Source organism: Ranitomeya variabilis, chromosome 3 (assembly GCF_051348905.1).
Source record: "Ranitomeya variabilis isolate aRanVar5 chromosome 3, aRanVar5.hap1, whole genome shotgun sequence".
In the NCBI taxonomy this organism is placed as follows: domain Eukaryota; kingdom Metazoa; phylum Chordata; class Amphibia; order Anura; family Dendrobatidae; genus Ranitomeya; species Ranitomeya variabilis.
The window spans coordinates 436,967,484-436,987,075 of NC_135234.1; the positions used below are offsets into that span (position 1 = coordinate 436,967,484).

The 19,592-nt window shown below is 39.5% G+C and overlaps 1 protein-coding gene across 1 annotated transcript in view; it reads right to left on the reverse strand.

Moving 5' to 3' along the window:
• GALNT17 (polypeptide N-acetylgalactosaminyltransferase 17) overlaps positions 1-19,358 on the reverse strand; it is an 828,236-nt gene extending 808,878 nt beyond the window's left edge. The window contains exon 1 of the mRNA XM_077296430.1: positions 17,796-19,358. Within this exon, the coding sequence (XP_077152545.1) occupies positions 17,796-18,033 (238 nt within the window). The 5' untranslated portion in view covers positions 18,034-19,358. The remainder of the gene's footprint in view (positions 1-17,795) is intronic.
• Positions 19,359-19,592: the final 234 nt, after the last annotated feature.

Below are 19,592 nucleotides of genomic sequence, written 5' to 3' on the forward strand. Positions count from 1 at the left end.
AAAGTGCTCACCACACACCTAGTTGAGTTCCTTGGGGGGTCTAGTTTCCAAAATGGTGTCAATTGTGGGGGAGCTCTAATGTCTAGGCACACAGGGGCTCTCCAAACAAGACATTGTGACCGCTAACAATTGGAGCTAATTTTTCATTCAAAAAGTCAATGGTGCTCCTTCACTTCCGAGCCTTGCCGTATGCCCAAACAGTAGTTTACCCCCACATGTGAGGTATCTTTGTACTCAAGAGAAATTGCCCAACACATTTTAAGATCCATTTTATCCTGTAGCCCATGTAAAAATGAAAAAATTGAGGCTAAAATAATTTTTTTGTGATGAAAAAGTACTTTTTCATTTTTATGGATAAACTTGTGAAGCACCTGGGGGTTGAAAGTGCTCACTATGCATCTAGATAAGTTCCTTGAGGGGTCTTATTTCCGAAATGGGGTCACTTGTGGGGGAGATCAAATCTTTAGGCACACAGGGGCTCTCCAAACGCGACATGGTGTCCGCTAAAGATTGGAGTAAATTTTTCATTCAAAAAGTCAAATGGCGCTCTTTGCCTTCCGAGCCCTGTCGTGCGCCCAAACAGTGATTCCCCTCCACATATGGGATATTGGTGTGCTCAGAACAAATTGTACAACAACTGTCAGGGTCCAGTTTCTCCTTTTACCCTTGGGAAAATAAAAAAACGGTTGCTAAAAGTTCATTTTTGTGATTAAAAAGTTAAATGTTCATTTTTTCCTTCCATGTTGCTTCTGCTGCTGTGAAACACCTGAAGGGTTAATAAACTTCTTGAATGTGGTTTTGAGCACCTTGAGGGGTGCAGTTTTTAGAATGGTGTCACTTTTTGGTATTTTCAGCCATATAGACCCCTCAAACTTGACTTCAAATGTAAAGTGGTCCCTAAAAAAATGGTTTTGTAAATTTTGTTGTAAAAATGAGAAATTGCAGGTCAAATTTTAACACTTATAACTTCCTAGCAAAAAAAATGTTCTTTCCAAAATTGTGCTGATGTAAAGTAGACATGTGGGAAATGTTATTTATTAACTATTTTGTGTCACACAGCTCTCTGGTTTAACAGAATAAAAATTCAAAAATTTGAAATTTGCGAAATTTTCAAAATTTTTGCCAAATTTCAGTTTGTTTTTTTCACACATAAACATAAAAATTATCAACCTAAGTTTACCACTACCATGAAGCTCAATATGTCACGAAAAAACAGTCTCTGAATCGCTAGGATTCGTTGAAGCGTTCTTGAGTTATTACCTCATAAAAGGACACTGGTCAGAATTGCAAAAAATGGCCAGGTCATTAAGGTCAAAATAGGCTGGGTCATGAAGGGGTTAAGAAAAGAAGGTCAGTCAGTTCGAAAAATTGGGAAAACTTTGAAAGTGTCCCCAAGTGCAGTGGCAAAAACCATCAAGCGCTACAATGAAACAGGCTCACATGAGGACCGCCCCAGGAAAGGAAGACCAAGAGTCATCTCTGCTTCTGAGGACAAGTTTATCCGAGTCACCAGCCTCAGAAATCGCAGCTTAACAGCAGCTCAGATTAGTGACCAGGTCAATGCCACACAGAGTTCTAGCAGCAGACACATCTCTACAACAACTGTTAAGAGGAGACTTTGTGCAGCAGGCCTTCATGATAAAATAGCTGCTAGGAAACCACTGCTAAGGACAGGAAACAAGCAGAAGAGACTTGTTTGGGCTAAAGAACACAAGGAATTGACATTAGACCAGTGGAAATCTGTGCTTTGGTCTGATGAGTCCAAATTTGAGATATTTGGTTCCAACCACCATGTCTTTGTGCGAAAAAGTGAATGGATGGACTCTACATGCCTGGTTCCCACCGTGAAGCATGGAGGAGGAGGTGTGATGGTGTGGGGGTGCTTTGCTGGTGACTAGTGTTGAGCATTCCGATACCGCAAGTATCGGGTATCGGCCGATACTTGCGGGTATCGGAATTCCGATACCGAGATCCGATACTTTTGTGGTATCGGGAATCGGTATCGGGATTAATATCAATGTGTAAAATAAAGAATTAAAATAAAAAATAGGGATATACTCACCCTCCGACGCAGCCTGGACTTTACCGCCGTAACCGGGAGCCGTTGTACCTAAGAATGCGCGCTTGAAGGGCCTTAGATGAGGTCACTGCGCTCTGATTGGTCCGTAGCGGTCGCGTGACCGCTACGCGACCAATCACAAAGCTGCGGACGTCTTCTAAGGTATTTCAAGCGCTTGAAAGACCTTAGGTGACGTCACTGCTTTGTGATTGGTCGCGTAGTGGTCACGCGACCGCTACGGACCAATCAGAGCGCAGTGACCTCATCTAAGGCCCTTCAAGCGCGCATTCTTAGGTACAACGGCTCCCGGTTATGGCGGTAAAGTCCAGGCTGCGTCGGAGGGTGAGTATATCCCTATTTTTTATTTTAATTCTTTATTTTACACATTGATATGGATCCCAGGGCCTGAAGGAGAGTTTCCTCTACTTGACTCCCATTGACTTGTATTGGTATCGGGTATCGGTATCGGATTAGATCCGATACTTTGCCGGTATCGGCCGATACTTTCCGATACCGATACTTTCAAGTATCGGACGGTATCGCTCAACACTACTGGTGACACTGTTGGGGATTTATTCAAAATTGAAGGCATACTGAACCAACATGGCTACCACAGCATCTTGCAGCTACATGCTATTCCATCCGGTTTGCGTTTAGTTGGACCATCATTTATTTTTCAACAGGACAATGACCCCAAACACACCTCCAGGCTGTGTAAGGGCTATTTGACCAAGAAGGAGAGTGATGGGGTGCTAAGCCAGCTGACCTGGCCTCCACAGTCACCAGACCATGGTTTGGGGTGAGCTGGACTGCAGAGTGAAGGCAAAAGGGCCAACAAGTGCTAAGCATCTCTGGGAACTCCTTCAAGATTGTTGGAAGACCATTCCCGGTGACTACCTCTTGAAACACATCAAGAGAATGCCAAGAGTGTGCAAAGCAGTCATCAAAGCAAAAGGTGGCTTCTTTGAAGAATCTAGAATATATGACATTTTCAGTTGTTTCACACTTTTTTGTTAAGTATATAATTCCACATGTGTTAATTCATAGTTTTGATGCCTTCAGTGTGAATGTACAATTTTCATAGTCATTAAAATACAGAAAAATCTTTAAATGAGAAGGTGTGTCCAAACTTTTGGTCTATACTGTATATCTATCTTATTGATTTACCAATATATACGCCGTGCACAGGTATAAAATTTCCCCCTGACGAAGGACATCCAAAACGCGCATCTGGGTGACGCGCCAGCCCGAGGGAACACACACGTGCCACTCACTCGAGGTAATTATCTATATTTTGGCACTTGGCATTTGGTACCTGTTATTTAGTATTTACAAAGAGGCACCTTCCTTGTCCTAGTTCATACAAGTAACCATACTGGTCTTACCTATGCAATTTTATACCTATGCATGGCATATATATTGGTAAATCAATAAGATAGATATACAGTATGGGATTGGTCAATGAAAGCCATATTTGATTATTTAATCATTTGGTGTTACTTAGGCTGGTGGCATCCATTTGTACAGCTGCATGAGTTTTTAATAGCTGCATGTCATGCTTTCTGTCACTGTCATCTACCTGTATATTTTTTTTAGATTATAAATAAAGTCTTGTATTTATTATGGACGTGTTGAGACGCCATTCTTGTTTGTGGTTCCCACATCCCTCCCCTTATGTCATAAATATAGCGCCATTGTCCGCCTATACAGTACATAGGTTTTAGTCCTTGGACCTCATCACTTAAACCTTAGGCATATATATTCCAAACATTATTGAAGCCCTTCTATTTATCATTCCAAGGGTTTTCCATAATACAAAAATAGTACTATGCCATCTTCTCCAAGAGGCAAAACATTTCCCTACACACAACTGGAAAATTCATGATAACCCTTCTTTAAAGGAATGCTTTGCTGATATATCCTGTTTAAATAGATAAACTCTCAACAGAGTTAACACCAAAGATGAGCAAATCAGGCAAATTCAAACTCAAAGGTTCGCACAAATTGTCCTGGGAAATTTGATTTGCAGAGAAGCTAATTGAATGTCCTTTTTTGCTTTGGGGCATATGCAGCCCCAATGTATAATTATTACAATAAATGGAAGAAGTAAAACATTTAAAAGATTCTTATACTCACCCTTTGCTCATCTTTCTGGCCCCTCAACATCACCTGTCTGATCCTTGTCGCATAAACATATCATGGTTCTGCACAAGAGCATTTAAGGCCATGATGTCATGGTTTCACAATGTGCACCATGACCTTGCACACACATGCACTGAAAAGTCCCAGGGATCATCAGGACCAGAAGTCCTGGTCTAGAGTGAAGAAGTCCAGGGATTCAGTACTCACAGGGGTTGATAAGATTTGCCAAAGACCATACAGGTGATGGTGAAGAGTGGTGGGAGTGGAGGGGTGAGAGGTAATGTAAGCATAAGTTTTTTATGTTTTAATCTTTTGAAGGCCCTTTACAGTTCATCAAAATGGTGGCAAGTGACCACCATTTTCATAGATGTGCTGAAGCAAATTACAAAAAAATAAACATTTTGGGGAATGCAGATTTTTGGAGTATGTACAGTAAGTAGAATTTAATTCCACTCGAATATATATATATATATATTTGAGTGTCTGTAAATATCACACTATTCAATCACAAAATAGACTGACCTGAATTCCTAAATTTTGACACGTACCTTTCCATTCCAAATTAAAATATACACCCATCTTCTAGTGTACTTCTTCTCTTGTACACTGGCCTTGAATAGAAGACATTCAGTAGTATGTGTCTGTGACTTTCTAAAGTCTATCAGCTTTTTGCTCTATTCTCCTTTTATTTTGACTATTGTTTCAGGTTACACAGTGTGTAGTTAAAAACATGACTTGGAAATTGTTCTCGCTCTAGGTCTCTGAAAGTGCTAGTTATGGCTCAGAAATTAGTATAAAAAAAATCAAATAATTTCATTCTACTATATTGCTGATTATTTAATTGCTGTGGCTTGCTATAATGGGCATAAAGTAATCTCTGAATAGCTGACTGATCCATCAACTAACTGATTCATCAATTAAACCTGTCATTGAAAGCTTTATTATGATGGCAGTGCAAACTTGACTGGCAACACTCATAATTATGTGGCGCCTAAAGAAAATTCCTTGAAAATGGCTTTAGCTTAAAAGTTTTAATTTGTTTTAGAACAGCTCACCTTGGCTTTTTTTGTATTTTACCCTTGCTAATTCGAGGGCATTACATTGGATAAATCAAAATGCTTTCAATTTATTATTTTATCTGAATTTTCAAAGATAATGATGTTGTAAGCTTGCATTTTCTACTGTTTTCTTATTAATAGAATACTGCATTAAAATTTTATGGAAACGGGGGGTGGTTGCACAAGGACCAGGAAGGACACACTATGGATGAGTTCTGTAGCAAACCTTCCTTTTAAGCCACTTAACCTCCTTCAAGCAAATTTACCTACCGCTCTGGACCCCAAAGACCTTGTGGAATATGCCAGGGACATTTCCAAGAAGAAAGATCCATGCTACAGGAACTTTCAGCCTGTTTCCTGCCCAAACAACAGGTAGTCAGGAGCAACCGGCAGGACTACAGCTAAAGCAGTGACTCTGCAGAATGTCAAGCAGAAGCCAGAGCTGCACTCAACAGTAAACTCTCCAATCCTCACCACAAGCCTTGATCCTGATGACAAGACTTACAAAGCCTTCCACAGTCCTGGACCACTTCCCAAAGAAAAGAATCAAGCCACAGGGAATGGTCAGCTTGCTTACATCCATTACAGCAAGCAGCCCTGAGCTGAAGCAGTGAGTGTGCTGTGAGTCAAGCAGGGAACTGAACTGCACTCAACATGAAAACCTCCTGCTTCCTTCAACAAGCTGGATCCCTGTGAAATCTCCAAGGATTTATCCCACAGCTCTGGCGAGCCCCCTTTGTCGTCTATCTCAGCTCCAGAAGGAATCCCATGAAACATCAATAGGATCAAAAGAATTACAGCTTCAATTACTCAAAAACTGCTTCCAGATCTCTGAAGAATGACATAGCTTTAGGACAGGTAAAGGTCTGTAAAGGTAAAAAACAAATACTCCTAACTCTCTTATTGCAAAGTGTATGAGGAATGCTAAATCTTTAATAGTCTGACGACAGCTGCCACAATAATGAAAAACTTCCAGCTGTCCCATCAAAGGTCTCCCTGATACCATTTACACTTATGACACAGCTAAAAACCTGCAAGCCAGTAGATTTACTCCCAAACGTACTGCTGATTAAAGAAGCACATTATAAGAGTATTTATGATCCCAGGGAGATACATTACAATGAGAAGCAAGAAAACACTAACATACCTACATTTACCCTCATATATTGCAGGAATCACAAGAAGACAATGGATCACAATGGTGGTCATAACCCCTCATTGCTTTATAAGGAATACATAATGCATGAGAATACTTACAAAGAGATTTATTCAGAGAACATTTTTTTTGCCAACTAGGGAGAAGATGATACAAACTCAGAAGAAACTTTTCCAGTTTCTTAAGAGAAGGAATTGGAGGAAGTTTCTCACTTTTTAACTTCTGAAAAGAAAGACATGGAGGTAACATTCTGTCACACTCAAGAAGAACATGGTGAGTACATTGATACCTCATAAGGTAAAGATATTCCTTTATGCAACTTTAATGCAGACCAACAGACGTATTCACCCCTTGATTACTCTAGACTCACAACTCAACAGATAATGAACACACATGTCTTGGTTAAAAGATCTATGCCTCAGGAAAACAATTCCTCCACTAAGAAGATAAAGGGTAAAGAAGTAATTGAACATTCTCTAAGTCCTTGTTCTACCTCAAATTTCTCAGAATTTATTAACAATACCCTCACCTACTCTGGAGATATTTAAAGCAGCTATAGAAAACACAGATTATAACACATGCCTCAGATAGATCTAGTGTGGAGGGACAATGGTAGGAAGGATTTTCATCAGCCATATCACTTTATAACACAGACATAACTATATTATCAGAAATCACTTCCTCTGAAGGAGACATGGTCCCAGAGGCACAGAATTGAACTTCTTTCCACTCTGATTCCAATTTATTTTTCACAAATATTTTAGGAAAAAAATATTTTAATCACATTTATTTAAATATTTAGGAATTTAGCCCTGCTACATGGGAAAATCTGTTACCAGACTTTGAAGCTCTAGAAAGATTCCAAGCATCGGACAAACTACTGTAGCTACATCAGGAAACAATAAAGACATTTTCAATGTATTTGACTCTTTTCTCAGAAATGTATCTAAAATATCAGACACCTTCAATAAAGCCAAAATATTCGTGAGAGACATTAACCAGAGTTATCCAAACAACAGCTTTCCCACAACAAACGACATGGACCCAATTGACGACTCTTCTCCCTCTGGTGGATTGGTAACAAAATTATTCATTAAGAAATCAATAATTGAATTAATGGTGACAATAAAACACGTCTTGGGAATACATGTCTCAGGTATATCATTGGAAATCACGACTACTAACAGCAGACTGGCCAAAAATGAAACCAGTATTCTAGAACTTCAACACAGTAATGAGCTTCTGCCAAAATTTATAACTGACTTTCAGGAAGAATTATTAGCTTTCAAATCACAAGCAGCCAGTTCACAAAATTAGGCAAGGAAAATGACCTAAGGATCAGAGACATCCCCAAATCAGTGAATTCACTTGAACTAAGACATTATGTAACAAGTATGACCGCACAACTACATCCAGAGTTGGCGGGAGGGAAAATTGTCCTAGAAGCAAATAGAATTCCCAAACCAAAAAACATATCTATAGATATCCCAACAGACACAATTGTTCCCTTTTGCTCCTTTGCCATAACACATAAATTACTTGCTCTTAACATGTGCTCAAAAAGCCTTCCCATGCCATTTACCTTAATATCATTCTTCAAAGATTTATGCAAAGCCACCATCGTAGCCAGGAGATTTCTTCAAAGAATTACTAAAAAACTTATTCAGGATGGAATCGGATATCATTGAGCCACTCTTCAGGTTCATCAATTCTAGAATTCTTTCTATCTCATAAGACCCACATGTTTTAAACCAACTCAATATTTAACCATATGTAAAGAAATAAATCATATTCTATAACCGACTGGATTACAACTAGAATTACAGTTTTTGGATTACAAATGAGTGACAAATTTGTACTCATCAGACTCTCTGGATTATAACTCAGTGGTGCTATAAGCTAATCTTAAAGGGGACCTGTCACTAGAAAATATGCTATTAACTTGTAGATATCTGGTTAATCTGCAGGTTACTAGAGTTATTAACCTGCCTGGTGCCCACACATAGCTGAACGTTGCAGGGAGAAAAATAACTTTATTCCCCTCAGCAGTTTCAATCTCAAGGGTTCAGTCATTGCTCTGAGTATACAGAGCGGTGGCATTAATTGTGCTCACAGCGTTTACTGACCACTGGCTCTGCATTGTAGCCAGCTATCAATCAGGGCCGAGGTGCAGTTATATCCACTGCTCTGTACACTCAGAGCGGTGACTGAACCAGCTCCTGCACTGCCCCTGTGAGTGAAACTACCCCTGTGACTGAAATGTGTAATCAACCTTTCTCAGGCAAATGTCTGCTGGGAGATAATAGAAACGGTAAGGCATGGCAGGTCAAATCCCTTGTTCTCAACAGGAATAAGCCATTGCTAAAGATGTCTGACAGTAGCGCATTCCCCTCTCCTATTGAGAATAGATTAACGATTATTCACACCAAACATTTGTGCATTTGGGGAGGAATAGCTGTTAACCTAGCAAAAAATGTTAACTTTTTGATGGCACTTTCCAGGAGAGAGGTGGATTAGTCGGGTAGTTGAGTTAAAGAGGGACTGGAGAGCTGAGAGAGTGTTTGCAGGGGACCAATATTGCATTAGTCAAGGCGGGAGATGATGAGGGAATGCACTAACATTTTAGTCGATTCAGGGTTGATGAAAGGACAGATTCTAGAAATATATTTTGAGTTGGAGGTGGCTGGAGGTGTTAAGATCTTGGTTGTCGGTTTAAAGGACAGGTCAAAGTCGAAAGTTACTCTAAGGCAGTGGATCTCCTGTACAGTGGAAAGTGTAATGTCATTTATTGTGATAGATAGATTGGGGATGGAAGTTAAGTTAGATGGAGGAAAGATGATGAGTTCAGTTTTTTTCCACACTGAGCTTTAGGAAACGTGATGAAAAGTAGGAGGATATGGCTGATAGGCACTCTGGGATTCTGGACAGCAGAGGTGACATCAGGGCCAGAGAGGTAGATCTGAGTGTCATAAATGATAGGTGGTAATGGAAGTAATGGGACCTTATGAGTTATCCCAGGCCAAAGGTATAGATTGAGAAATGTATGGATACCTGGAGAGAGCCTAGAGGGACACCAAAAGAGAAAAGGCTCGATGAGTAGGTAGTATGGAAATGGGAGATGCTAAATGTGTGGTTGGAAAGGTATGAAGAAATCCAGGAGATGACACAGACTTTGATGCCAAGAGAGAATTTGTAGTAGGTGTGATGAGTGGCTGACTGTATCAAAGGCAGAGGACAGGTCTAGATGTAGGTTTATAGAGAATTGTTAGCTTTGACTGTAAGTCCTTAGTCATTTTGGTTAGGGCAGATTCGGTGAAGTGGTGAGGATGGAAGCTGGATTGTAGGGAAGTTCAACATGGACATGCTGTTTGAGGACTTTGGAAGTGAACAGTAGCAGTGATATGGGGCTGGACATAGAGGTCAGGTCGAGAAATGGCTTCTTCAGGATAAGTGTGAATGTGGCATGTTTGAAAGCAGAAGGGAAGGTAATAGAAGGGAAAGTGCTAGAAGGAAAGGTAAACAGTTGAAAGCATAAAATCCCACTGCATACTTTAAGTTTGGAATTGTTACAAGATATCACACTTTGGTTTTGAATGTAAGGCAGCAGTGTTGCAGCACTGGCAACAGCAGCAAGAGTTCATCATTACATTTTCGATCAAGGGAAGAACCTAATGACTGATCAGAGTGAAAGGAGCGGACTCAATCAAATTAATCCAAAAAATTGACAATTTTTATTACATCAAGAGATAAAATAACAAAAGATTAAACTCTTAGAAGGATGTGGAACATCAACAGGAAGGACATAGGACTCTAAACAAAGTAAATTAGCCGTCTAGAAAAAATGGCAGGACCTGACATCTCATCAAAATTTGATACGTACACATCCCTTTAAGGGAACTAGGAGGTAGGCTGTGCTGTAATATGATAAATAGCAACTTGGAACAAACGTGTGAGCGGGCACCATCTACTGACATAGTGTAATAATAATCCAATACTTATATGGGGATCACCTAATGCATGTCAAAAACACTGGCTAATTAAATAGAAAAGGGTACATGCACGCAACAGGGATCACCCAAGCAATCTGTCTTTGGTTACAAAAAAAGCTTTATTATAGAACCAAAAATACACACATAAAAACAATTAAAAATCCCTTAAGGATAGTTCACAGATACAGATCCATAATAAAGTGTAAAATACCCAATGATAAATAGCAACTTGAAACCATTAAATAAATGGCATAATGGAACAAACAATCTTTTATAGTAAACTGTGAGGTAGGCTGTGCTATAGTATTATAAATAACGTTTTAGAACCATTAAATGAATGGCATAATGGAACAAGTACATTTTTGAAGTAAAGATCAGAATGCAATATTAGCAATTATATCACCTCATTAGTTTCATTAATCCATATTAGCAAGCCTGATCTATGCCAAGCACTATCACATCCCACCTCTGTGGACATAAAGAGCATAACCACAATATATCAATGGTTCAAGTAGCCTTGTTAAATAAAGCACGGTCCTACAACAGTGACAATCAACAATGAATACAGGTAATGACATTTTCACCTGGATCCTGACAGCCTGACAATGAAGACAATTGCATGGCCTAGAAGTCTCAATAAGCCAACTTCACACTTTCCAAAGGAGAAACTTTACCCCATAGACACCCTATCAGAGGCCTCCCATCAAGACAAATCAGATCTCCTGCTTTGCACTGATGAGAGCAAACACACCGAAACATATGTTTTAAAGTTTTATCCTAGGTCATGAGGTAAGGCTTGATAGATGTTTGCTACATCAAATAAGTGGCACTAAATTCTTCCTCCCTGAAGTGGCTGTTTGCTTATTTAAATTCCCAGAGAAGCATTGCATGACCTATACGTTTCCTAACACTGACATAACACTCTCCACAAGGAGAAATTACCGCTTAAGAACATTTTTTTTCACTTATATGCATCTAACTATAATAACTATAATAGCATAGACAGACCAAATACTTCATTTTAGAATCCCATACTTGATATTGGCTCCTTTTCCTTTTTTTGTACTAGTTATTTGTTAATCATCATTTTAACAGGAGAAGAAAGCTACAGACCATATGCCTTGTTACATGAAACTCCCACTTCAAGAAGAAAGTAGTTAATTGTATTTCCACAAAGCCCACAGTTATTGTTGTAGCTCAATGCATGTGTCATTTTATCAAAACTCAGCTTTCTCACTAATCTGCATATTCTGCTTCTCTTGTAGTTATACTGAACAGCAAGTGACACAAGTAAAAAATTCCATTGCGGCATGAAGAACATGAGAGATATAAGTAACATAGATGAATGTATTGATTATTCTTAGGCTGAAAGTGGACAGTGTACAGATTGATCAATTTTGACCATCAACATAATAGTCTTACTTGATGTTCCCTTACTTCCCTGTACCATATATCACAAAATACAGCTCGCTTAGCAGCAATAAAAGCAGATGCAATTTAGAGAAAAACCTGACCAGGGTTCATTTATTTATTTTTTATCGTATTGGTTAACAGTCTGGGCTATCAGCAGGAACATAACTGGTTTGATTTGAGTCACTACTTTAACACATTCCCTGTAGAAAAGCATCAAATATTTACTGGAACATTTTCCCGTTTCCAGCCAAGTACAGAATAGAAAGACTTATAATAGACTGGTCGAAGAGTAATTCATTAAATATATGACAACTGTTAAAATCCATACACAGTTGTGCGGCCATTGCAGGCAGTGATATTTTATAGCCATACTGGTTGTGCTATCAATTGCAGGAAAGCTTACAAATATAGTAATATTCTTCTTGCAATGGATTGCATCAAATTATAGTGCAAGTTTCATACCTGCTATCGAAAATCATTCTGTTATCCAATCTAACAGTAGCAGGAACTTAGAAATGCTAAACTATGATGCTGACCAACTTTAACATCGACTTTATATGCTTTCCGTATTCTAATACGGGGTTCTTTTGGACATTTTGGTTTTCTACAATACCAGAAACACACTGAGGCTGTGTGCACACATAGCATATTTTTCGCGTTTTTTTCGCGGTTTTTCGCTATAAAAACGCTATAAAACCGCAAAAAAAATGCTAACATTAAGCATCCTATGTAATAGAATGCATTCCGCATTTTTTGTGCACATGCTGCATTTTTTTCCTGAGCGGAATCGCATTCCAGAAAAAAACGCAGCATGTTCATTAAAATTGCGGAATCGCGGTGATTCTGCACCCATAGGAGTGCATTGATCTGCTTACTTCCCGCACGGGGCTGTGCACACCATGCGGGAAGCAAGCAGATCATGTGCGGTTGGTACCCAGGGTGGAGGAGAGGAGACTCTCCTCCACAGACTGGGCACCATATAATTGGTAAAAAATAAAGAATTAAAATAAAAAATAGTCCTATACTCACCCTCTGATGGCCCCCGAAGTGTTCCCGCCTCTCCGGTGCATGATCTCTCTTCCGTTCCTATAGATGATGTGGTTCAGGACCTGTGATGACGTCACTGTCTTGTGATTGGTCGCGTGACCGCTCATGTGACTCACGCGACCAATCACAAGACAGTGACATCATCGCAGGCCCTTCACTGCACTCCAGCTATAGGAACGGACGCCGCTGAGGTCTGCAGGTGAGTATAACCATGTTTTTTATTTTTTTTATTATTTTTAAACATTCGATCTTTTACTATAGATGCGGCATAGGCTGCATCTATAGTAAAAAGTTGGTCACACTTGTCAAACACTATGTTTGACAAGTGTGACCAACCTGTCAGTCAGTTTTCCAAGCGATGCTACAGATCGCTTGGAAAACTCTAGCATTCTGCAAGCTAATTATGTTTGCAAAACGCTAGTTTTCTGCGGGTATATGCATGCTAATTCTGCATGCGATATACCCGCGGCAGGAGGCGCAGAATTGCCACGGAAATTTCCGTGGCAATTCTGCAACGTGTGAACTTAGCCTTATAGTTTAATTGGTTTCCATTGAAATTAGTTTTCTAACATACCAAAGGATTGTACTTATCAGAGGTGCGGAGGCAGCAGTCTGATCAAGTCCCTGGATCCTTGGGGGCTCTATCAGACTCTCATTAACCTGGGAAACCATTAGTATTATAAATGACAAATGATAGGATGGGGGGCCTGTTGCAGATTGGAATGTGTATTGGAGCCCAGAAACCTTAAAGGGGTTGTCCACTTTTATTTTTCCATTGTCCATAGGCCAATTTTCATTTTTTTTCAGGAGGTGAGAAAAAATCCAAAGTTTATAAAAAAAAAAAGCCACCATTTTCCGAGACTCGTAGTGTCTCCATTTTTCGGGCTATGAGGTTCATTGAGGGTTTTTTTTTTTTTTGCACGCCAAGCTTTAGTTTTTATTGTTAAAATTTTAGGGTAGATTCGATCTTTTGATAGCCTGTTATTGCATTTCATTTTTTGCAATGTTGCTGCTTTTTTTTTTTCTCTTTACACCGTTTACTAATCGGATTAATTTGTTTTATAGATATATAGATATTTTGATATGTGTTTTTTATTTATTTTATAATTATTTTAAATGGGAAAAAATTTGGGTGATTGAACATTGATATTTTTTCATTTTTTTATATTTTTAAAAACATTTTTTTACTTTTTAATTGCTTCAGTAGTTTCCTTGGGAGGCTTGAAGCTGCGATCATCTGTTTGCTTGTGCTACACATAGCAGGGCTTCAGCAAAGATGCTCACGTGCTATGAACGAATGCCGGCAATAGGGCAGCGCTCATAGCAGATGTGGAAGATGTGCAAGAATGAAAAGCTACTGCAGACCCCCGGTTGTCATGCCAGCCAATCATGTGACAGGGGCATCAATGGGCGGGGTTAATGACGCACTTCCGCTGCAGCCATGCTATATGCCGCTGTCAGAGATTGACAGCGGCATTTAACATGCTAACAGCCGCGTGTGGATCGTAATTCCATCCGCTGCTGATAGGGGCACATTATAGATGATAAAATCAGCTGTCATGTGCCTGAAAAGATGCCAAAGCCAGCATCAAAAAGAGGGAGGGAACTTATGACATACCTATACATCACAGGTTGCACCTCTGGTATGACAAACAGTGCAATGTAGCTCAGTGATTCACACTTTCAATAATGAGGAACATAAAGGCCCTTCTACCCATTGGACTAAAGTCATCCAGACCTGTAGATATTGGAGGGATATTCCGACAGTCTAATGTGTATGGTACTATTGACTCTCTTCTAACAGATGATTTGGGGAAGAGAAGGATCTAGTCTGTTGGATTTCCACCAGCCAATCCTCTTGTTCTCAGTGAGATAAGTCTCACTACCAAAGCAGTCAGTAAGCCGCTCTCTTATAGAGAACAAAAGACTACTCGCCAAGCATTTAGCTATGTAGTGCATATGGAAGCCTTTAACTTCAATTTGACCAAGTAAATATCTTCAATACATATGTCCTCTACCTACCTATGTGTTTTTCTTTTGAGTGATTTGGCTTTCTTAGGGTACCATCACACAGTCACACTTTGATCGCTATGACGGTACGATTCGTGATGTTCCAGCGATATCCATATGATATCGCAGTGTCTGACACGCAGCAGCGATCAGGGATCCTGCTGAGAATCGTACGTCGTAGCAGATCGTATGGAACTTTCTTTCGTCGCTTGATCACCCGCTGACATCGCTGGATCGTTGTGTGTGACAGCGATCCAGCGATGTGTTCGCTTGTAACCAGGGTAAACATCGGGTAACTAAGCGCAGGGCCGCGCTTAGTAACCCGATGTTTACCGTGGTTACCAGCGTAAACGTAAAAAAAACAAACAGTACATACTCACATTCCGGTGTCTGTCCTCCGGCGTCTCAGCTTCTCTGCACTGTGAGCGCCGGCCAGCCAGAAAGTGAGCACAGCGGTGACGTCTGACGTCACCGCTGTGCTTTCCGGCTATGATGCTTACACAGTGCAGAGAAGCTGAGACGCCGGGGGACAGACACCAGAATGTAAGTATGTACTGTTTGGTTTTTTTACGTTTACGCTGGTAACCAGGGTAAACATCGGGTTACTAAGCGCGGCCCTGCGCTTAGTAACCCGATGTTTACCCTGGTTACCCGGGGACTTCGGCATCGCTCCAGCGCCGTGATTGCAACGTGTGACCGCAGTCTACGATGCTGGAGCGATAATCATACGATCGCTGCGACGTCACGGATCGTGCCGTCGTAGCGATCAAAATGGCACTGTGTGACGGTACCCTTAAACAAAAGACCAACAGATAAAAGATAACAAATACTGATTGTGATGAAGTGAGTGTCGGAGTGTGTCAGGTGTGTATATGTTTGCATGTGTAAATGCAGGGAAATTATGTTGTGAGTGTAATATAAGGAAATTAGATTATGATTTCCACTAGGGAAAAGGACTGATGTAAGTAACTGTAATCTGAATACGGAGTGGATCAGTAGAATATATTGAAGCTGTGTAGTCTGAAATAAAAAACACATTTGGTAATTATGTTCATTATTAATGCTATCCATGCCAAGCAATGCTTTTGTATATATTAGTGTTTCTGTAGCAATCTGTATTTTATTTCTATACTAGCTAAAATTGTGTTTTGTTCCTTTTAAATTATCACTTTTTGTGAGAATGGTCTCTTGGCACCAAGCTGATAACCGGGTGTCCTGCTCTTGAAATCACAGCGTTTAGTCGTAATCTGTTTTTGAACCCAGCAGCAAGTGACCAATTCCCCTGCAGCACCACCACAGGGGAAATTAGGCAATGCACACTGTCCACAAAAATCAATGGGCTGTCCATGTAATGCATGGACATGCCGGGTCCTCCAGGGAGATCGATACCATTCTGCTCTCTATAGGGGATTGGAAAAATGAAGAAACCCTTTTAAAGAAAGATCTACTGTACTTCTATAAACCAAGACACAATTTCTATCTAGAAATGTGTAACTAAATGTTAAGTTTGTAGTTTATGCATGTAAGTTATTTATATCATAGAAAGCTACTTTTTGCATAGCAATGCTTAGGGTATGTGAATACATTGGGTATTTATAGCTGATGTTTTCTGCACCAAAATCAGAGTGTTGGCGCATGATATGCCCATTCTTTCTGCATTCTTAGTTGCGTTTTTACTTGCCTTTTTTTCATTCATTTTAATGAGTGAAAACCTACAAAAACAGAAAGAATTGACATGCTGCAGATTGAAATAAAAACTCTGATGGTTCAGATATGCAAGGAAAAAATAATCAACATGTGCATAAGATTTCACAAATTTCATCACTTTGCTGGTTCTGTAAAATGCAGCATTGTTTACCTGTGAAAAATGCATGGGAAAAACATGAAGGAAAAAAAGTGTTAAAAATTCTGCAAGTGAACAAGCTCTTAGTCTCCCTATCACTGACATAATTGCTCAGTGCAGTATTAAAAATGATAATTACGTTATCTAATGATCATTCCAATCAGCGGCTAAATTATTGGCAGAGTCATCTAACCTTGTTTGGAGTAATGGTCTGGTCATCCAAGTGTTCTATTAACACCATGTGTATCTAATATCATTGGTCAGGACAAATAAAATAAATGATCATACCCATACCCTATTTTATTGTGCTGCATAATTATTTACAGAACAGGAGATACTGAGTTTATGGAGCTACCTATATGAATATTTCATGACACCATAATTACTTACTGCACCTGCAGCATATTTTTACCGGGATGATTTAAGGTAAAAGCAATTTATCTGCAACGCGAGGGACTTGGTATTTTTCCCAACTGAAAAGTAATTACTATGAGCAAATATTCAATTTGGCTTTGATGGGACAAATTTATGGAACACAACATAAAGGTTATATTTAAAAAAAAACCATAATGCTGCATTTCACTTAATTCACCACAATAAAAAAGTGTTTGTGCTAGAAGACCTTAGGGATAGAAATCCATACATAGTGGTATTATTATTATTATTATTATATAATGATACATATGGATGTGTGTAACCTATATATGGTCTACCCTTATAGTATGAAACACTATATCCAATGGGAGAGATGACAATTTTCAATGACAGAAGTATCAGAATAATACACAGAGGAAATAAATATTTACTTCTTTTTTTTTTTTTTTTTGCTGTGTTTATGCCTCAAACTGTTGATGCAAAACATTTTTTCAACTTTTTAAAATCTACTAGATCTCTGCTTCGATATCACTTTCATTGGTAAATGTCACAAATTTAAATAATAATAATCACAAGACTCACTATTAGATACTATATTCAGAACAATTGCACTAAAGCAGTCAGACATTGTACACAATTGGGTTTCTCTGTGTGAATTATTACATAACATAGTATCGCAAGATTTATTGCCATACAGTCCTACCATTGAGCTGTCTGTAGACTATGTCCTCTAAAAGGGAGAGTCTTTTGAGCACTGCCTCCTGGATAGGGCTGACTCCATGGGTGGATAGGTTTGTCACCTCTGCCCTTGGATGGATTTCATGGAAGGATTCCCCACCTTTCACAGTAATTGGTCTACACTTGGCCAAAAAGAGAACAAATCCAGCAACTGCAATCAGGTTCAACACCAGCAAGATTTTAACTCTTCTAAGAGAAGCCATCAACCTTCTCAATCTTGGCTTTTTAGTTTCCCCTTGAACAGGTCTTATTTCTGAGTGTTTTGCCAATGTCTAAGCTGGTTTGGAAACAAGTAAACATCCCTGTAATATATTAACTCCAGGAAGGATAGATACTCAGTATTAATATGACCAGTGACAAAAAAAAAATTCTTTGACATTAACAGTGGGAAGTTCACCATCTGACATTAAGCTGTTTTCAGATCTGGAATCCAAAGTCGTCCAACCAATCAATGAGCACAGATCAGGAGCTGATGCCTGTAGAAACGTTTGTGGAGAACCATCTGCATCCTCGGCATGTTCTCAAGGCAATCCAATGAAAGTTTACAAACTGTGCAACAATCTGGCCTTTCCAGCAGATTCAATAATACAGAGCAAGTTTTCTTCTCCAGGTATTATATCCAGATGATCCACTGAAGCCAATGACTATTCCTTGGAGGATGGTTGCCCCTCAAGCATATGTATCTTGATCGCACATGGCAATTGTTCAGGGTTTCAGTAATTTGAATTAATTGACATGACACTAATATGCTTTACTGGGAGAATTGAAATAAATTTAAATTAAAAAAAAAAAAAAACATTTTAGATCCAGCATAAGGAATGCTATGACAGGTCTCCCAGCATGGAAGTGCAGTAGAAGACTCAAGCACACATCATAAGACCATGCAAGAAATATAACAGCCTGTAAAGTTTCCTACTAGGTCCTGCAAGGCAGATGTGACTGTTAATAATTGTAGTGATAAGAGGAGCAAGTGCAGAATCCTTGGCAGCATTCTCTTTGCAGGGGACACACAGGAACTATAATGATGCATATAGCTGAGCAGCAGTCTTCATGGCAACACTAAGTGTGAATGTGGGAAGAGAGGATTGCAGGGGAAATTGACAATGCGGCAAAGCTTCTGTAGAACTGAACTCCTGATCTCACCCTGAGCACAGCATCGCTCCTTCTATCACAGTCATGGCAATGTCAGCTCCCAGCTCAGCACAGCTTACCCTCTCGGTCCATGGGAAGCTGCAGGCTCAAGTGATGGTGATAGGGGTGACTTCCTCCTGCTGCTGCTGAAGAAGAAGAAGAAGCTTTCTGCTGTTACTGGAAGAAGCTGCTCTCCTCTGTGCTCCCATTTCTCTTAGCTGGTTATTTCTGTGCAGAGACATCCTCCTGTGTGCTGCCTGGATCCCAGTTTACATGCCTACAAAAGGGCTGCAAGGAAAATGCGGTCTGGATAAATGGATCTGCAGCTGGATATCTTCAGTGTTCACAACAAGGCTTTACTGTCATGTTTACACTCTGTTACTGGTCTCCTGTCAGCAAGATTAGGACAGACAGGCATCTAAAAGAAATGCTACACATGAGATCTGCACTAGTATTAGTTATAGAGTATGTGCAAGTATGGCTAGACATAGACCGATATCCATATATCTATAGATGATATCATAATGATTATCTTGGCGTTATAGAAATAATAATTATAAATATATATATATATATATATATATATATATATATATATATATATATACATACGTACATATACTTGCATATA